The sequence below is a fragment of the Alosa alosa genome, chromosome 8 (genome assembly GCF_017589495.1).
Source record: "Alosa alosa isolate M-15738 ecotype Scorff River chromosome 8, AALO_Geno_1.1, whole genome shotgun sequence".
Lineage (NCBI taxonomy): Eukaryota > Metazoa > Chordata > Actinopteri > Clupeiformes > Clupeidae > Alosa > Alosa alosa.
In genome coordinates, this window is record NC_063196.1 from 5,809,393 (window position 1) to 5,830,513 (window position 21,121).

The window sequence follows — 21,121 nt, forward strand, 5'->3', positions numbered from 1 at the left end:
GAACACTGGCTACCTGCAACTGCACAATGTTATCACTTCACTGACACTATGGAGACATATTTCACGTCAACAGTAGAGATGAAAACTAGCTTTCGGTTAACGGAGATCCAGATCATCTGCCTAATTAATTTCTTTGCGCAACAGGCCACATTCTACGTTCATTTCAGCGAGATTAGTGAAATAAATGTTTTTTTTAAGCTGCCATCGCCATAGGCTACTATTTGCTACGATATTCACCTGTTAGAAATAGAACAAGTTGCTATTTCCTTTTTTCGTGCAGTGGATTAGGCTATCAAATCGCTCGTTTGAACAGTAACAGTAATCCACTTCATTCGTGGTTTTAAATAGTTGTTTCTGGCCTACCCACCCACGAGAGGTTCAGTTTGTCAGTATGACACCAAAATTAAGAAGTAGGCTATGCTATAACTTGATCGGGAAAACTTTTAGTTTATTTTTCTTTCATCCGATTACTTGGAGGTTGGAATAGCCTGCTACAAATTAACAGACAGAAGCACGGCAGGGCACGCCCCAAATGAAAATGAATGAATGGAACGCTTCTCGCGTCAGTCAGGAAAAACACTGTCCAAGCCACAGTGATCAGCTATCCAGCAGCAGCTATCCAGCAGCAACAGTGTGATGTTTAGCCTAGGCTGAGTGTAACCTTAGGTAATGTCATGTCATGTATGAGATATTAAAATCATATATCAAATTATAGCCTAATGACATATTACAAAAAAAGGTCGAGTCCTCGACGAGTCATCGCGAGTGCGAATGCACGAGTCCGAGTCCAAGTTCGAGTCATTCAGTGCTCAAGTCCAAGTTCAGTCACAAGTCTCTACAATTAGCTAATGACTCGGACTCGAGTTCGAGTCTCGGACTCGAGTACTACAACACTGGTGATGAGAACATTTAACACTACTTTAAAACAATAAAACACAACACATTTCCAAGCATTCTCATCTCAGCATCTCCTCGTACACATACACACCACCACAATGGATCAAACTACGTCAGTTTTTTTCAAACACACACACACACACACACCCACACACATGCACATCTCCTTCATAATACAATGAATACAGCATGAAACAGCATTAAAGTAAATATATAGTGTATACTCCTGCACATCTGCATATGATGGTTCGGTCTATATGTTCAGATTTTTTAATTAAAGTAATACTGCAAATGTCCTTTGGGACATTTGCAAGCTCGGCACTCTGGTATTGTTGTTTTCTTGTCCATTGTTTTTCATTTGGTTTTCGGTGTGTATCTGTGTGTGTGTGTGTGTGTGTGTGTGTGACACACACATTTCCCCTCTCTCACACACACTCTCTCCCTCTTGGTTCATCCCTGTGTTCAAGCCTTGCACATGGGCTGATTAAGCTCCAGGCACTCGTTGCTGGCAGGGTTGCCCATCTTGGCTGTCCCCTTGCTGGGCTTGGTGCCCAGGGCCTCGGCCTCCTCCAGTGTGGAGGTGAGCGGCTGGCCCAGCGTCTCTGGTAGGAACATGGTGAGCACGCCGATAATGAAGGCCAGGACTCCCACGATGAGCTGGAGGGAAAGAGGAAGGGGATAATATATTAGTCAAACTGTATTATACAAAATGTCTGTCTATTAAACTCTCGTGAAATGTTCCATCCTCAATGTGTGTGAGACGCTCAGCGCTCCTGAGGATCCTCAATGTGTGTGAGACGCTCAGCGCTCCTGAGGATCCTCAATGTGTGTGAGACGCTCGATGCTCCTGAGGATCCTCAATGTGTGTGAGACGCTCAGCGCTCCTAAGGATCCTCAATGTGTGTGAGACGCTCGATGCTCCTGAGGATCCTCAATGTGTGTGAGACGCTCAGCGCTCCTGAGGATCCTCAATGTGTGTGAGACGCTCGATGCTCCTGAGGATCCTCAATGTGTGTGAGACGCTCAGTGCTCCTGAGGATTACTTTGTGGCATCTACAGCTCTGGAGACCACTGCACATTTTTCTGATGTCATCCTACTGTTGCTGAGTGACATTCAAATGAGTTGACGTCATATTCAAAATTAAGAGACCACTGCAAATTTGAATACTGTATGACCGCCAACTCATCCGAATGTCACTCAGCAACCATAGGATGACATCAGAAAAATGTGCAGTGGTCTCTTAATTTTTTTCCAGAGCTGTAGATCTAGGTGATGCACGCTAGCCCAGCTCCTTAACCACTACACTACCACAGCCCCACACCGCGCGCGTGTGTGTGTGTGTGTGTGTGTGTGTGTGTGTGTGTGTGTGTGTGTGTGTCTGATGCTGGCTGTCTTACCTGTGGCATGTATATCCAGAAGTCGGCCAGGTACACACAGAATGGAGCGACAATACTGCCCACCCTACACATCATACTGCCACTGCCCACTGCCAGCGATCTGGACAGAAAGAGAGAGAGAGAGGGAGAGAGAGAGAGAGGGAGAGAGAGAGGGATATGTCGAGTTTTATTCTCAGTTTATTGTCTTTGTGCTTTGTGCCATGTTTTTATACTACTCTACGGGACTGCAAATTGCCCCTCTCGTGTTTTGAATTGAATTAAACTAAATTGAATTACAAGTGCACAAAGGTCAGCCTGGTCAAAGTTCAACACACTTGAACTCACACACACAGATGCACTCGCGCACCACACACACACAGGTACCTGATGACAGTGGGGTAGAGCTCACAGGTGTACAGGTAGATGAGGCCGAAGGCAATGGCCACAGCAAACTTGCCTGTCATGTTCAGCACAACAGCTAACACTGCAATGTCCTATATGACAAGAGACGGGGGGAGAGAGAGGGTGGGGGTGACAAGGGGTTGTCAGGGTCATAGTGCTGCCATCTTCCTGGAGAAAAGACACATACATCTGTATTGCTTTGCTATGCGGTACAACACTATTGCTTTGCTAATGCCTTTAAAAAAAACTCTATTGTCTTCCTAACACTGTGCTTGTGTCTCATGTAATTCAGTAGGAAATTCAATAGAACATTACAACTGAACAGAAACACTGAGACACAATGAGAGAGCAAGTCTTAAGTACAGATGGGGGCTTGTTTGAGCGACAGTACATGTGCCAAATTTCCCAACGTAACTGTCTCTACGGCAACACTGACAACAAACAAAAGGTTCAAAGATGAAATGTCAGCTATGCCTCTAACAACAAGGTGATTGGCTCTTTAAGAAAGGGCTGGACTTGTCAAAAAGACTAAATGTTTAGTCTGACAGGCTTTCACCAGTGGTCAGTCTGAGTCTCCTTTCCAGTGTCTCTGAATAAACAATATTTATGGGGGGAGTTGAACATAGCTAGACACATACATAGTTGAACATAGCTTTTTCACACTGGCCAGACAGATCACTTGATCGTCCCTCAGCTTATTTTGAACTGAGGTGTTTGAGCCAGGAGGGAGTTTTTGGCGATGTTTACATGCCTCGTACTTCATATTTTAGGCTACTTTAAACAGTCTCACATACTGATTCCATTCACTTGTATTCCTACACAGCTGCCAGGACTTAGCAGTGGACACAGACCTAAATCTGTGTCAAAATCAACTCTCTACACACTCACTCACTCACTCACACACAAACACACACACACACACACAAACACTCTCTCTCTCTTTCGTGTGTGTGTGTAAGCGCTTTCAGACATACGTGTAAGACCGGAGGTTCTGCCGTTGTTAAACGGTGGGGCCGTATATCTGAACGACATAACCGGTCATATGGAAGTCCGAATTTAGCCGGTTGTTGTAGTTAAAATTCACACCTAGTGAGAGGGCGTGTTGGTGACTTTCTTTTGTGCGTCCATGTGGTTAGATCTGACTTAAATGCCAGTGTTATGATGGAGTGTCATAGTACTGTCCAGAAAATCTCCGACCTGGAAAGATGCAGACATCACGGAGCTACTGTCCATGAGGGCATACAACATTTTGATAGAACACATGAAGGAAATGGCACGTTGTAGCCTACAACTGCATGGCAAGGCCAAACGAATTCAAAAGACTGAATCATCATAAGCAGAAGGCGAAAAGGCAGTAGCCTACAGCGACGTCGTTGACGACAAAGACAGGAGTGTTTAATAAATTGTTAGCCAACACGGTTCTCTGTTCATTGATAGCCTTAGGCAGAATTAGGCTACAGAAAATAATACAGGATTGTTTTCTCTCCCGGCAGTAAAGACAGTAGATTCGTGTTTTAAAATGTAAATGCAAACTAAAGGTATAGGCTAACTATGCATATGACCATCCAGAGGAGGCTGGTGATCTGTCAAGAATGATGAAGATCGTAAAATATACAGATGGTTTTATTGTTGCTGTCATTATTACCACAAACACTTAATTGACAATCGAAACCATGGCGATCGTGGGTTATATCTTGCCTGCTTCCCTGTCAGAACTCCGTGTAGCATGCATACTGGCAGTTTTCATAGACCATCACCAACTAGTTCGCACTTTGGATATATCGTTGGATTGTGAAAAGCCCAATTTCGAATAACTCCAGTACAACAGATGAGGTAGGATGCATCTTTTGCAATTAGAATTTTGTGTGGGTGAGACCTGTTGCCTATCAGTAGACATGTCATCTCGAGTTCCACGACAGCTTAGCTAGTGCCACCGAAATATGACACTGAAATCCTTTCACTATTGGAGTCGCTCAGATAGAAACAGCTGTGGTTAGGACACTTTTGCTGTGGAGTGGAGACACCATAAGTTAGGCTACTCAGAAATTGTTTGCCATTGTAGGTCATTGCAGCCTAATTAGCATATATTTTCAAGCCAAACATCTCTGGTGTGGTTTTGACAATCAGAAAAGCAATATACTGAAATAGTTTAATGATGTAAAGTCAAGTGCTTTTGGGTCTGGGTGTGTGTTCGCGCAGTTTTATTGATGAGTCGGAGTGGCAAGTGCTGGGCGATAGTTGCAGTGGAATGTGGCTGTCCAGGGCATTATAAAACTTCTTGCTCTTAGGCCTACTCATACACAGCTGAAATGGCGTAGCTGTCTAAATTCAAATCATATCATGCTAGGGGAGAAATCGTCGGACATCCATTATTTTTGTTATTCAGCACCCATGGTCAAAAATATGTTCCTTGGCATGCATTAAGAGAGGATGCTTTTGGAAAAAATAAAACCATGAAAAAACAAACAACTTCACTGTTAGTATTTTGTTTGTTGCTTAAAAACGTTGTGATGGCCTTGAAGTCTTGAGTTAGCCTACTGAATTGGCTGGTAGCCTGCCATAAAGTTTGTGCATGCTCTCTCTCTCAAAGCATAAACCAGATTCTGGTAGATTACGTTGAAAACAGATAAATGTGTTTATTTGAAGCACACATACAAATACTGTATAATGCACTTACATTGACTAGCCTATATTCAAGTATTAGCCTACGCATTTAATAGATTTCTCTTCTTTAGCCTAAATAATGCATAGGCTACACTTTGTAAACAAAAAGCAGCTGTGACAGGCAGCTGACGCGTAATATTCTCGTCATATCTCGCATCTTGTGAACTCTACAAGCCCCCACCCCTCACTCGACAACCACACGGAGATTCTGTAATGTGCGTGTATGTCGTTCACACATACGTCCGTATAAGGTCAGTATAAGGTCCGCAGGTTAGCATCGTGTGTGTGTGTGTGTGTGTGTGAGTGAGAGACCTGCAACCCACAAACTGCTGGTCTCAATCAATCATGCACACAGGATGTTTCTGAAACCAGCGAGTACACGTTGTTGTGTGTGTGTGTGTGTGTGTGTGTGTGTGTGTGTGTGTGTGTGTGTGTTTACTTTCTTTCTCACATCTTTCTTGCTTGTGCAAACGTTTTTGATCATGCACACTCCTGTGTATTAGTGACATACTCATGTCCTGTGTGAACTGAGGTCCTGTCCTGTGTATTAGTGACGTACTCTTGTTCTGTGTGAACTGAGGTCCTGTCCTGTGTATTAGTGACATACTCTTGTCCTGTGTGAACTGAGGTCCTGTCCTGTCCTGTGTATTAGTGACGTACTCTTGTTCTGTGTGAACTGAGGTCCTGTCCTGTGTATTAGTGACGTACTCTTGTATTGTCTTGAGGTTCTCTTCTCTCGTCCCTTTGCTCATCTGGTCTCTTATCTCATCTCTTTCTTAATTCTCCCTTTCTCTTAGACCACTTCTAATGGTGCTGCTCAAGCAAGGGCCCCACATCCCTTGCTTGAGCAACAAAAAAAAAGAGACACACGCACACACACCTCAGTGTTTCCCTGAACTTGTGTGAACTTCAGGAACAGCTGCCGTTCGTTCAGGTTTGATGTCAACAAATAATAGTAGGCTAACGTTGAAGGCGCAGTCAGAGATTCCACAGGAGATCACGCTTGTTTGTGTTTAAGTTTATTAGCAGACGCAAACGTAGCCTACATTATGTTAACCAGGGAACCAAATTAAACACGCCAGCGAGATAGCTCGCCCCTGCCTTCAGTAGCCTATTCCCAGATAAATCCACGCATTGCTTCGTTTTTGTTTGTGATACAGGCAATGCTTTCAAGTCCTGTGTTGCTAAAATACCTAGGCTGTGAAACTAAGGTCTAGCTAGCCTATTGGTGGGTTTAATTGAATTTGAGTAATAGGATACGCAACCATATACATCTGGAGATAGTTTGTAATTCCTGTAGAGCTCACCAAAATTATAGAAATGATACAAGACACTTATCTCCTATAATCCAAGATCGATTTTCTTCGAGTTTTTGAGCATTTATTTTACCAAATGACATGGAAAACATAATTCATTTCATCCACATATTCTTATGCACCATGCACAACAACGCTACTAAATTAGCTTAAAACCGTGAGAATCAAGCAAGCCCACAGGCCGTCCGGCCTTAAAGTGACAGGCACTCAATTCGACTTGCATAGCACCAATACAGTGTAATGACATGAAAGAGAAGTCTATATAGTTTATACAGTGCTGTGCAAAAGTTAAGACACCCATGCTGAAATTGACTAAAGGAGGGAATAAAAACATCTTTTGCCTTTTGTCTTAATGCCTTAATTAAAAAAAAAAAAAATAGGACAATCAATTATTTTTGAATGTATCATGTATCGTAAATCATTCTAAATAGGTATAGTGTGTACAGTGGCCTACAGTGTACAGTTGTACAGTGGCTAATTACTAATAATATAAATGAAAAAGGTGAAAGAAAAACATGAATAATCCTGTTCAAGTACTGCAATAATCATGCTTTTTAAATGCTTATGTTGATGGTTATGTCATAATTTGTAACACTCAATCTGTCCATGTCTTTCACAAAATCCACCAGAAGTCACCATTTAAAGTAGTCATTTTTTCAACATTTTTTTTTTTTGGGGTGGGGGGGTTCCTACGATCAACAGCACTGCTGTTGGAAACATGTCTAGGGGAAATACTGCACCTGCACTTCCATAACTCATAGTGCTGCCATGACTCTAGATCTACTGCAGACTCTCAGTGACCTGAAAAGACTGCTGACACACACACACACACACCATATGTTAAAACACTCTTCACCATACCTCTTCCCATCAAGCCTCCAAAAATAAGCAACTCTACGATGAACTTAAAAGGGTGTAGGGTGTAAGGTGTTTTGGGGCAACCGTGGCCTACTGGTTGGGGCTTTGGGTTTGTAACCAAAGGGTTGCCGGTTCGATCCCCGACCAGTAGGAAAAATGTGGGCGGGGGGAGTGGTTGAGCACTGCTCTCCCATGCCCTTGAGCAAGGCACCTAACCCCTCACTGCTCCCAGAACACCGCTGTAGCAGGCAGCTCACTGTGTCGGGATTAGTGTGTGCTTCACCTCACTGTGTGCTGAGTGTGTTTCACTAATTCACGGATTGGGATAAATGCAGAGACCAAATTTCCCTCAAAAGAGTATATATACTTATACTTAAAGTTCTTCTTGAGAACCTCTAGAAGAACTTCTAGTCGTACTATACATATTCATATTTATTCCTCCGATAAAAATAAAACCTGCTTCAGGAACTCTAGAAAATAAATTAAACACAGACTGGAATTCCTACTTGTTTTACAATGTTATAGTAAATCATTGTTATGGGTTGTTATTGTGAAACTACATTCCTGTGAGTCCTATTAAAGAACTGATGAAGGATTAGTACACTGAATGTCCACCTTTTAAATGAGCGTCCACCTTCTACTGCTTCTACTGGTATGAATGTGCACATAAAAAAGTGTGTGTGAGAAAGAGATACAGCAAGAGAGTGAGAGAGAGAGAGAGAGAGAGAGAGAGAGAGAGAGAGACCTGTAAAATCTGGGGACAGCCAGTCAGGAGCAGAAGTATTAGGGCCAACTTGAGTAGGACTGGGTTTGAGTGAGTGCACATGTGTGTTTGTTCTCAGAAATACAATGATATTTACACACACACACACACACAGAATAAGTAGGAGGGAGAGAAAGAGAAACGGAGTAGTGAGAGAGATAGAGATGAATGGGAGAAAGGGGGAGGGTAGGAGAAAGGAGAAAAGAGAGGGAGGCAGAGAGAGAGAGAGAAAGATGGAGAGCTGTAAGTATGTGTGTGGGGTACAAAGGTCATAAAATAGTTGCCCTAGTGCCCGAAAAAACAGTATTTATCTGCTTTCCAACCAGTGTGCACACATACATACACATACACATGCATTCTTTTCTCTCTCTCTCTCTCTCTCTCTGTCCACTGCGTGGACTGCCCATCCTCTCCCTAATGTATCTGTTGACATGGACAGGCCAGCTGTTCCTCTGTGCAAGAGGGTCTTGGAGGAGGGTCAAGTTCCTGCCAATTGTCAACATATGCCATCCTATGTCTGTGAGGCCAGGCCAGACTGTGTGTGTGTGTGTGTGTGTGTGTGTATGTGTGAGTTTACTCTGCTACAGGACCTGTTATAAATGCAAATACAGATTAAAACTGCTGTTATTGCATACAAAGTAAACTTTTTACAGTTTCTTTCTGAACTTTTAACTTCTCTCTTAAAATTAGATTGCAAAAATCCCAGCCTAACCCCCATTTACAGTGCTGTGATCACTAAATGGCAACCCCTGTATCATATCACATATTTATGATTTATATATATTATATATAATAAATATACACATATTTAGGGCAGCCGTGGCCCACTGGTTAGCACTCTGGACTTGTAACCGGAGGGTTGCCGGTTCGAGCCCCGACCATTGGGCAGCGGCTGAAGTGCCCTTGAGCAAGGCACCCAACCCCTCAACTTATAATCTTTTATATCTAATATGGAGGCAATTGTCTTGATTTATGTCTTATTAGGCTGTTACACTTTGGTACTTGGATGTGGTACCTTGACAGCTATCATATGCTATGTCTTGTGGGTGAAAGTAATTTCTTGTTTATGTATGTGGACTATATGTGTGCGTGTGTATGTGCTTGCTGTATGTTCTTAAGGCTGCTGAAACAACTGAATTTCCCTCCTGTGGGATAATTAAAGTATATCTATCTATCTATCTATCTATCTATCTAATGAACATAAAAATGTAAATGCACCAGAATTAGCCAACATGGCTATTTTGCATCTGTTGTCCATGGGCCGATCTTAACTGGCCAGATGTGCCTAAAAAAACTCTACACACATCATTGCAGACCTAAAAGATAAAATGACACTTTACACATAAGACGTACTATGAAAATATTACAAACAAATGAAAATAAGCTTAACCTATCATAATAAAATGAAGGAAATAAAAGAAAAAAAGAGAGAGCATGGGGCAGGGATGGTAAATGTGCAGTCGCCTCATAAAAATGACAAGCAGAGTCGTTAGCGGTGTGTTATTGTGTCTGTTTAGCCACTTCTTTAGATTGGATTTGAATGTAATACAGTATATTTTCATGTCTCTAATATAGGATGGTATTCTGTTACAGTCATGTGCAGCTCTAATAGAAAAAGCAGATTGGCCAAAACTACTTTTTCTCAGTTGAATTACAGTCTCCTCTAACTGCGCTACGTGTAGATCTGTAAGTGGGTGGATTTGTTTTTACAAACTGATTTAGAACTGGAGGAGCCAGTCCATTGATAATCTTATACACTAAACAGGAGTTAGTATATTTCACCAGATTTTCCCAACTTAATATTTTATATTTAAAAATTGGATAGTGGTGATGATATCTGGGCTTTTTATCAAGGACTTTAAGTGTCTGTTTGTACAGCGACTGGATAGAGGTATAGGAAGTGGTACCTGTCTGAGACCAAGTTGTTAAACAATATGTTATGTGGGAGAAGATCATTGAGTGCATTTACATGATTGCAGCCTCAGTTGACATACAATTGCGGATGTGTCTGAAGTTTGCCAGATTGAACTTGACTCGTTGACAAATCTTTTTTATATGAGGTTTAAATGATAGCTGATTGTCAATAAGCACTCCAAGATACTTAAACTCTGAGACTACTTGCAGTCTCTCCCCTGCCACTAATACATCAGGTTCTGTAAAATGTTTTTTGACTTGCTAAAAAACATGCACACCGTTTTGGATACATTCAATTGTAAACCATTTTGGTTTAACCATGCAGTGATATGTTGCATCAAAGTTGTTAACTGATTTGCAGCCTAAACTGCACTGCTGCCGTGCACAAAGACCCAATATGGAGCCTTGTGGGACTCCTGTGAGTATGCCAAGAGATTGTGATTGATGGTTTTTCACTTGGACACACTCTGACCTATTTGATAAGTATGATTCAATCCAATTAATTGCGCAGGAGGGAAAATTAAAAGTTGATCATTTGGATAAAAGCACCCCATGATTGATGGTATCAAATGCCATATAGTATGGCATAGTTCTTAGAGATGTCACAGGGGTGGATGGATGTGTGTTACATGCTATATATGTTTTATAAAAGTTGCTGTGCTATGGAACATGATGAAAGGTGTGGAAATGATTATCGCTATGGGACGATAAAGACTCTATCTATGACATGCACCGAACCAGGCAGCTTGAACACTCCCAGCCACTACATAGCCTGAGTAGTCTCAATCACAGAGCCACAGAACTATACACACACACACACACACACACACTCACACACACGCACATACACACACCCTACATAGCCTGAGTAGTCTAAATCACAGAGCCACAGAACCACACACACACACACACGCACACACTCTCTCTCACACACACACACACACACCCACACCCACACCCTACATGGCCTGGGTCTCAGATCACACCTCTACATCAGACATCGCTGCTTCTAATAGCTTGTGCGCCTCTCTCTCTCTCTCTCCCTCATACTGTATGCCATTCAAATCCAACACACACACAGGCATGAAACATATACATATATACACACACACACACACTTACATTTGGCACGACGATGACGATCATGCAGGCCACTCCACTGAGCAGAAGCGCTGGAGCACAAGTCTTCTTCCTGCCCACCCGATCCATCAAAAAACAGCCAATCAGGTAAGAGGGAATCTCCACCAAACCTGCCCACAACCAATCACAAAAACGGTTAGGGCCAATAACCAAATACTATGCTGACAATACTGACTATAGCCAAAGACAACTGGAGGGATACAGTGATAATCTAATTATAAAAAGACTTACATAACATCATTTTATTATCCAAGGATTTCATGTTTCATATTTATTTATGCTTTTTTGTCTTCTTTGCTGACTTCCTTCGGTTTTCAGTGGTTTTAGGAGTCTGACATGCAAATGGTGTATCTGTAAAGCCTTCTGATAGCTCACTGCCTGCATCGCTCAGGTGCACTCCAGGAGATTTACACACACCTGACCTTTGTCATCAATAAACACACATGCGTTTTTTCATAAGGCGAACTCTGATCATCATAACACTTTTCAATTGCCAGGCTGGATGTGTATCAAAACTATGTCTCATATCTTTCCATGAGTAATATATCTGACAGGAGCAATCCAGTCCAGACTAGAATTGTGTTTCATTATAGGGTATAAAAGGAGAGGAAAACGGCAATTAAATGATATTGCTGTACATGCAAATGTACTACTTCTCTATAACATTTGGTACATGTCGTACATTTGGTTAAAGGCAATCTGTTTATGTAATTGCTTATACAGTATGCCACATACTTCTTGGAAGGCTTTTCAGCCAGCATAAATATTTCCGTTTGACTATCACCTGCGGTGTTTTAGCGTACCTGTTTATACGAACCCGGTTGGGTTACACCTAGTGAATGAGTATGTTAAAATGCTTAAGGATTTATGCAGATCTAAGTTGAATAAAGAGTTGCACTATTGGGCCTAAACAAGACGTTTAGTGTCTTAGTGAACATGTAAGGAGCAGAATAGAACAGAAGATGCTGTTGCTGATGCTCAACTGGAAACAAATGTGCTGCTGAAACAGCCCCCAACAGGCATATAGTCCTTTGTGAATAAATCTACAGTAGTGTGAAAATGGGCATCTCTAACCAAGAAACTGTAACGTGGGATAACCTGGAAATGTCTGCACATTCCCTTCATAAAAATCATCACACACACACACACACACACACACACACACACACACAGTAAAGCAAATATATTTGGGACTTTGGGAAACACCGACGAACATTTTGTCACTGTTTCCTGATGGTTTTCTTCAAACAACTAATTGATAAATCAAGAAATGAATCAACTATAAAAATGATTGTTAGTTTTCATCTCTAATTCACACACACATATACACACACACGTACACACACACTCTCACACACTCACCTACGAGGAAGAGGTTGACATATTGGTTGCCCCCGAGGTTGACTGACCCCAGGCTGAAGACGTAGTAGCCAAGGCTGCCGATAAACCAGATGGACCAGCAGATGACCGTGCGAATGGCCATCCTGCAGCTGCCAAACAGGTCCAAGATGCTGATCTTGTGCTCGGACTCGCCAGAGTGGGCAGCGGGGCCAGAGGCCTCAGCCACTTTCTCATCAATCGCAGCTCCCTCGGCGGCGTTTGAATCCAGCAGGTCAGACACCTGCCGACGGTTAAGAGGAGGAGAAAGACATCATTGTTATTATCATCATCACTCTAATCATCATCATCACCATCATCACTCTAATCATAATCATCATCATCATCATCATCATCATCACCATCATCATTCTAATCACATTCATCATCATCATTCTAATCATAATCATCATCATCATCATCACTCTAATCATAAGCATCATCATCATCATCACTCTAATCATAATCTTCATCATCTTCATCACTCTAATCATCATCATCATCACTCTAATTATCATCAGCATCATCATCATCAATCTAATCATTATCATCATCGTCATCACCACTACCATCATCATCCCTCTAATCAACATCATCATCATCACTCTAATCAACATCATCACCACTCTAATCAACATCATCACCACTCTAATCAACATCATCACCACTCTAATCAACATCATCACCACTCTAATCCAACATCATCACCACTCTAATCAACACCATCACCACTCTAATCAACATCATCATCACTCTAATCAACATCATCAGTCATTATCACCATCATCACTCTAATCAACATCATCATCACTCTAATCAACATCATCATCACTCTAATCAACATCATCACCACTCTAATCAACATCATCATCACTCTAATCAACATCATCAGTCATTATCACCATCATCACTCTAATCATCCTCATCATCATCACTCTAATCAACATCATCAGTCATTATCATCATCATCACTCTAATCATCATAATCATCTTCATCATCACTCTAATGAACATCATGAACACCCCCTTCTCACTAGAGTGCACATACACACACACCACATGCACATACCTGTAGCGTTGCGGGCAGGCCGTTGAAGCGGGCAATGGTGTCCAGGAGCTGCTGGGCCTCCTGATGCCGTCCCTTGGCCACCAGGTAGAAGGGCGTCTCGGGGAAGCTCCAGCAGAAGAGGAGAAAGGGCGCGGTGCTGAGCGTCAGGATGATCTGGTAGATCCACCACACGCGCACCAGGTAGCCCACCAGCGCCACCACCATGATGCCCACCGCGAAGGCCGCGTGCACGTGCAGCGACGTCCACGTGCGCACCTTGCTGCCCGTGAACTCGGTCACGTACACAAACACCACCACCAGGTAACCGCTGGACACCTGCGACACACACACACACACACACACACAGACGGTTTTCAAAAGCCAGTGTGTGTGTGTGTGTGTGTGTCTGTATCCTGTCAAACTCCTGAGCTAGTTCATAAAACACTCACCATGGCAAGCAGGAATCGCATCGTCACAAAGAGGTAGTAGTTTCCTGAGAAGGCCACCGCCACTCCAAACATAAACTGGCACAGGCTGGTGGCCATCAGAATGGGCTTCCTCCCAACCCTATAGGAGAGACCATCGGTCAGTAAGGCACAGACACACACACTCACACTAAGGCACAGACACACACTCACCTCCAGGCCTTTCCATAACACTTGGAACACTAATAGACCTACTTTAGACTATGCCCAAATTGATTTTTATTTAAAACTAAACTGTCGGTCATTAAGTAAACACAATGATTGTGTTTCACACACACACACCTTCCAGCCCTATAGGGAAAAGATACGGACAGTAAAGATGAAATGACACACACACACACACAATCACAGCCACACATACACTCTGTCAGAGACACACATACACACTGATGCACAAACACAACTGACCCACTTACATCACACACACATACTCTCACTGACAACCTCCACTCACCATTTACACACACACAAATGTGAAGAAAAACACACATACACTGAGATTACGCAAGACAGCAGCTATGTGAAGTAAGAGCAGCATTCGCTTTATTTATAGATTGAGGAATTCTGGATGAGGCATTTTGGAGATGGAGACCCCCCCCCCCCTCCACACACACACACACACACACACACACATTCCATACCATACTACGTCTTAACCTCTCTCTCTCTCTCTCTCTCTCACTCTCTCTCTCACTATCTGTGTGCGTGTGTGTGTTTGTGAGTGTCAAACCCTAGCTTGTGTCTTGCATAGATTATGAATCGGCCCTGAGAGGGGCAAAAGGTCAGATGTGTTCTATATGATCAAGGAAGAACTGATCACATCACCCATACACACATCCACTTAAAGAATGTATTTATTCTGTTGTATAAGTTCACTACTTTTTTGTTATGTACTAGGAATCTCCTCTATGCTTTGTTAAGACAAGTACTTATTTGTCAAAGCCAGATAAGCACTTGTCAAAATCACCACGATTTTACTATGCCGGAAAAGTATTTGTCAACAGAAGATAAATAGGCATTTCCCAAAGCCAGATAAGTATTTGTCAATGCAAAACAACTATGCATTTCCCAATGCCAGGAAACCATTTGTCAATAATACAACTACGCATATCCCAATGCCAGATAAGTATTTATCAATTCAAAATAAGCAAGCCTGTAGCCACACACTTAAAGGTGCTATAAGCGATGCAGGGTAATGTCACTTCTGTTGACATTCAAACAAAACAGAGAGCTAGCTCGCTACTCCCTCCCCTTCCCTCCCATGCAATTGAAACTCTCCCAAACGCGCATCTTGTCAGTAATGACCTTAAAAACATCGCATCTTGACCATAAAAACATAACAGTTTGTTATGTTTTTATGGTCAAGGTTTGCCCAAGTTGTTTTGTGGCCGTTTTTGGAGCCTAGGCTGTCCAAGGAGACCGTGTTTATTTACATTGTATCCGGGGCACAGGAATGTGAATCTGCATGTGAAAAACAATGTTTTAGCTTAGAACCCGTGTTACATCGCTTATAGCACCTTTGGAAGGGCATGTGGCACAGCATGCCTTTTTTTCAGCAGACTAATGAGAGACACACACATACTCCCCCATATTGATTGTTACCATGGATACTTTACAGTGCAAACACACATCTGTGTTAAGCACACATGACCTGAATCTGCTCCACTCCGCACATGTTGACCGTCAAGTCCATACTGACCAGTGTCTGGGAGACCCACAAAAAGGGAGTACCGTCTCTGAGTTGCCATTTTGCATTCTTACAGCTCAACTGATCCATGGTCCTCTCAGGATATTATGTACACTATCTAGTGTCTTTGCAGCTCAAATGGTCCATGGTCCTCTCAGGATATTATGTACAATATCTAGTGTCCTTACCGCTCAACTGATCCATGGATCCTCAGACAGCCATCCGCACTCTTGCTCAGCTGGTCCGTGAGCTCATACTGTAGGCTCATGTACACTATCTAGTGTCCTTACAGCTCAACTTCTCCAAGGACTCTTAGGCAGGGATCACATTGACCAGCGCCAGGTGCCAGTTGTCCTATGGTTCAGCAGCAGAACAGTTGGAGTGGCTGCGTAATGTTGGTGTTAAACAATTTGAGCGATGAACTTGGTTCAACTTTCAGTTGTCAGTCGTCAGTCACTCATCAATTGTCAGTTTCGGCAACAGAACGTAGACCGTTTGTGCAACAAGATGAGATTTTTTATTTGGTCTGAGTGTTGCATTATGCTTCCAATGGGATCCCCACCTTAGGCTATCATGCACACTACTCAATGTGTCTAGGGCCCCTTAGACACTCTCACATACAGTACACTCTCTTAAAGGAATTATCCAGAGTAAAATGCACTTTATGGATGATTGGGAGTACATACGTGGAGTTGACATCAAAATCATGTCATTCGGATGTGTTTTGAGAAAGTTCGATTTTACCATTTTTAGTCAAAACTCGTTAGCGTGGAAGTGAGAAGGGCATATTATTTCACCGCTACAAAACGCTATTTTTATACCTCTTCTACAGTTCCAAACAACATTACACTTACGTGGTAGTGAGTAGAGGGTCCCTAGTCAAGCAAAGTCAAGTCAAGTTTATTTATATTACTTATGTGATTTATTTCACATACAAGGCCTGAAATGCCTTGTATGTGAAAAAAAAAAACTTCTTCCCGAAGAACATTTGAATTTATTTCCTCAGCATATTAGGTCATATCATAGATTATTATGCCAATTATTTGAACAGTGAAAATAATAATAAAAGAGTTTTTGAACTTTAATGTCACTAATGCTGATTATTCAATGATTCATTTGAATTTAAATATTTAAAATACTTTCACAGCAAAAATTTAAATTAATATATATATTAATTAATATATTTTTTTTTTTTTTATCGACTGACAGCCCTAGTAAATTGATCTAAAGTGCATTTTACTCCGGATAATTCCTTTAAGGTGTGTTCCTACTGTAGGTCATATGTTCCATGCTGATATTTAGTGAAAATTGATGACAATGAATGAGAATGAGATCCATAATACAACATGCAATATATTGATATGATGAATGAATTGTACACAATTACATCAAGGATTAAAGGCTCTTACAGTAGCTCTCTCTCTCACTAGCACACGTGCAAGCAAGCAAGCAAACACACACACACACACACACACACACACACAAACAGCGTGCCTTACCTGTCAGCAACGTCTCCGAAGAGGAGCGCGCCAATAAGGACGCCTAACATGAAGGTGGGTTGCGTGAGTTTGGCGAGCCACGCGTTTTCACACACCAGGTCCCAGTCGGTCACGATGCTCTGATGCACCTCGCTCAAGTCGTAAACGAATCCGCCTGGGCATGTTGCCTCCACGTTCTTTGTGCCATTGAAAACGTATCGAAGATCGTCTCCTGGGTCCAACCGGAGCGCGCGCTGACACTGGCTCAGCTCCCATTGCTGACCTGCCGCCGTCTGGACGACCACGGGCCCTTTACCGGGAGAATACAAGGACCAGATGTCCTGAAGCGATGCCGCCGTGTGGTTGACGAACAGAACATCAGTGATGTTCTCTACGCCACAGAGGAACTTTGGCGTCTCGACCAAAAACACAGAGGCGAGATAATGAATCCCACATGATATGGCTTGGAATACGGCTGCGAAATACAGACATGCTTGGTACCTGTGAGGAAGGATGAATAATGTTTACCTCGTGGTTAGGATAGATACTCAGGTCAATAACAAGCCAGACCAGAACTTGAAATGATTAAACGCAGATTTGTACGGAACCCTGGAGGGGTCATTGCGAGATATTTTGGTATATATCCAGATAGCGTGCACTAATTTTACTAAATTGTCTTTTTTTACTCAATCTTGCGCACGTTCTTACTAAGTAGTGTGCTCATTTTAATAAATTGTGCTCTCATTTTAATAGTTGTAAATTGAGCGCACGATGCAGAGACCAAATTTATCATATTCATATTATCATATTAAATCATATACTTACTTATACTTATACTAGTTAAATGAGCACACAATATACTAAATTGTGCACACAATAGAGTAAAATGAGACCGCAATTTAGTAAACTGACTTCACATTTTACTAAAATGAGCGCACATTCTCTCGATACACAAATAAATATTGCAATGACATCTCCTGGGCTCCGTAGATTTGAAACAAGACGAGTAGATGGGAAACAAGGATTAGTAGCCTAAGCCAGAACCGTTACATGACACAGAAGGAAGGACCGTTTTAAACACCGTTATGACTGGGTCAGCGTGTGCTCTACAAACTATTTTAATGTGATTTCCTTGGCCTATATGACGCAATGCTGAAAGCGCGTACGAGTCTACTTGCAGCGCATGGACTGACCAACTTATGCTCGACATCTGGCAACAGAATGACATATAATCGCTGTGATATTATCAGAAAACTGGCTCTTAACTGAAATGCCACTTTTGGTAACACACGACTGTAACTTTACTGGTAAGTTAAATATGATATATAAAATATGATAATTACTTCAAAACAAATTGCACATCACACAAATCCGTATGACATGCAAACGTTGCAAATATGTGCCAACTAGCATGAATTCATCAATAGATTATATTTGATTTAGTAGATTAAACACACTTTTTCTACGCAGTGTTAGAACTTAGTCTAAAGGTCTTACCGTTTGAAGTGTCCAAGCTCGTCGAATAATCTCTCTACGCCGATGGTCATAATGAATCTTTAGCTGGGTCAGTTTTGGGTCCCGCGTTACCGCTATCCAGGGGGTTTGCCCTCTGACGACTGGCTCCTCACAATTTGTAAAGGTCTCTTATCAGAGATTCTGTCGAAACAGGGGCGGTTACGCCGGGAAAATTTCCACTTCTAACATCCAACAGAAAAACAACTCGGCGAAATCATGGTCAGGTTTGTAGAGCGCCACAGTCCTTTCTTTCTCTGAAACTTTCGTAAAAGGTGAAAGGAAACTGCCATCTCAGGAAAAAACGCGCACACACTTAGGCACATTGCGTCACAACATGACGCTTATTGAGATTTCAAGATATCCATTCAACCCATCTCCGCCACATGTTGGCATTGCAGGATTTTACATGAATTATATTTGAACCCGCAATTTTAAGTATTTCAATCATTAAGATTGTATAACTCCTGGAGGATGTTTGCACTCTCGTGACCCAAGTAGAGGTAGGGTGCTCTACATGTTTGATGTGAAAATAAGCGTAAAGTCCTGGTTAGACAAGAACTACAGGTAACCAGGACTATGTAATTTTGCCTGGGCCTGAATCCCAAACTCGTGTGGCTCTGCTCTATGCTAGACTTGTACTTCCTAGTATAATTAAAGAAAGAAAGAAATGGGAGACGAGCACCGTAAGTTCACACACGTTCATAACTTCTTTATCTCTCAGAATTCACTCTAAATCACATTACATGGTATCAGTATCATCTAGGTAAGTGCGCCCTCTTCTGGCATGGTGGAATAGCAGGAACAGCACATAATATGACTGAATACACAACACTCTGGCTCGTTCAAAATTAACATTACACTCATAAACTGGCTGGGGGGTTGTTACTGAGTCTTCAGTAACGGGGGTAATATTGATCTGTTATACCTATTATCCAGACATCTGCATGAAAGCATTAAACTCACAAGGGAAATGACATGGCCATAGGTTAACTGACACAAGTGCAATATAGTGAATTAAGAATGACAGATTACAGCCTGCTAAGTGCACTTATAGTCAAACCAACAGAAACTAATTTGGCACTCACGATATGCAAGATATGCGAAGATATTTCAGCAGTTTCTCTTTCCGACGACCAGGCGCTGAACAGTGCTTGACAGTTCCTTTGAGAGGATGAGAGAAGCGTAAATAAGGACAAACGTGGCCTACTGGTTAGTGCTTCGGACTTGTAACCGGAGGGTTGCCGGTTCAAACCCCGACCAGTAGGCATGGTTGAAGTGCCCTTGAGCAAGGCACCTAACCCCTCACTGCTTCCCGAGCACCGCTGTTGTTGCAAGCAGCTCACTGCGCCGAGATTAGTGTGTTCTTCACCTCACTGTGTGCTGAGTCACTAATTCACGGATTGGGATAAATGCAGAGACTAAATTTCCCTAATGAGACTCAAAAGAGTATATATACTTATACTTCTACTTAAACATCAGCGCATCACTCCACTAATCTGGCCTTTATGGTAGAGTGGACAGATGGGAGCCATTTCCCCCCAAAAAGCACCTGATCGACTCTTAGACCATGAGAAGTAAAATCATCTGGCCTGATGAAACGAAGACTGAACTATTGGGCCACTATTCCCAACGGTGTGTGTGTAACCAGGCACTGAGCTGCACTGATGTTTGTCCTTCTTTGCACTTCTCTTATCCTCTCTAAGGAACTCTGGATCTCATTCATAGTGACCATTGGGTCCTTGGTTACCTGTCTGACCAAGGCCCTTCGTCCCGGACTACTCAGTTTGACTGAGCGGCCAGATCTAGGAAGACTGTTGGTTGTTCCAAACTTTTCCATTTGAGAATGATGGAGGCTACTGTGCTCTTGGGCACTTTCAATGCTGCAGAAATGTCCTTGTATCCTTCCCCAGATCTGTGTCACTGTCTTCACACAACCCTGTCTTGCAGGTCTACAGACAATTCTCTCAACCTCGTGGCTTGGTTTTCATTCTGACATACACTATCAGTCAATCAAGTCGTAGAAGCATCTCAAGGACCATTGATAGAAGTAGGATGCACCAGAGCTTTCAGTCTTTTTTTTATTTTTATAAATTTACAAAACACTCCAAACACCTGTTTTTTGTGGAGTGTTGGAGTATTGTGTGTAGATAAAAAAGATGAGTCTGAAACATAACAAAATGTGGAAAAAGTGAAGCGCTGT

At 42.3% G+C, this 21,121-nt stretch overlaps 1 protein-coding gene across 1 annotated transcript; it reads right to left on the reverse strand.

Moving 5' to 3' along the window:
- Positions 1-931: 931 nt before the first annotated feature.
- Positions 932-19,235, reverse strand: slc22a16 (solute carrier family 22 member 16). The gene is made up of 9 exons (XM_048251028.1): positions 18,904-19,235; positions 17,428-17,907; positions 14,206-14,323; positions 13,778-14,092; positions 12,694-12,952; positions 11,314-11,441; positions 2,659-2,768; positions 2,296-2,395; positions 932-1,554 (listed from the first exon to the last, which is right to left on the reverse strand). Exons 1-9 carry the CDS (start codon positions 18,951-18,953, stop codon positions 1,360-1,362), a joined length of 1,755 nt encoding a protein of 584 aa, XP_048106985.1. The 5' UTR covers positions 18,954-19,235; the 3' UTR covers positions 932-1,359.
- Between the last annotated feature and the right edge of the window lie 1,886 nt (positions 19,236-21,121).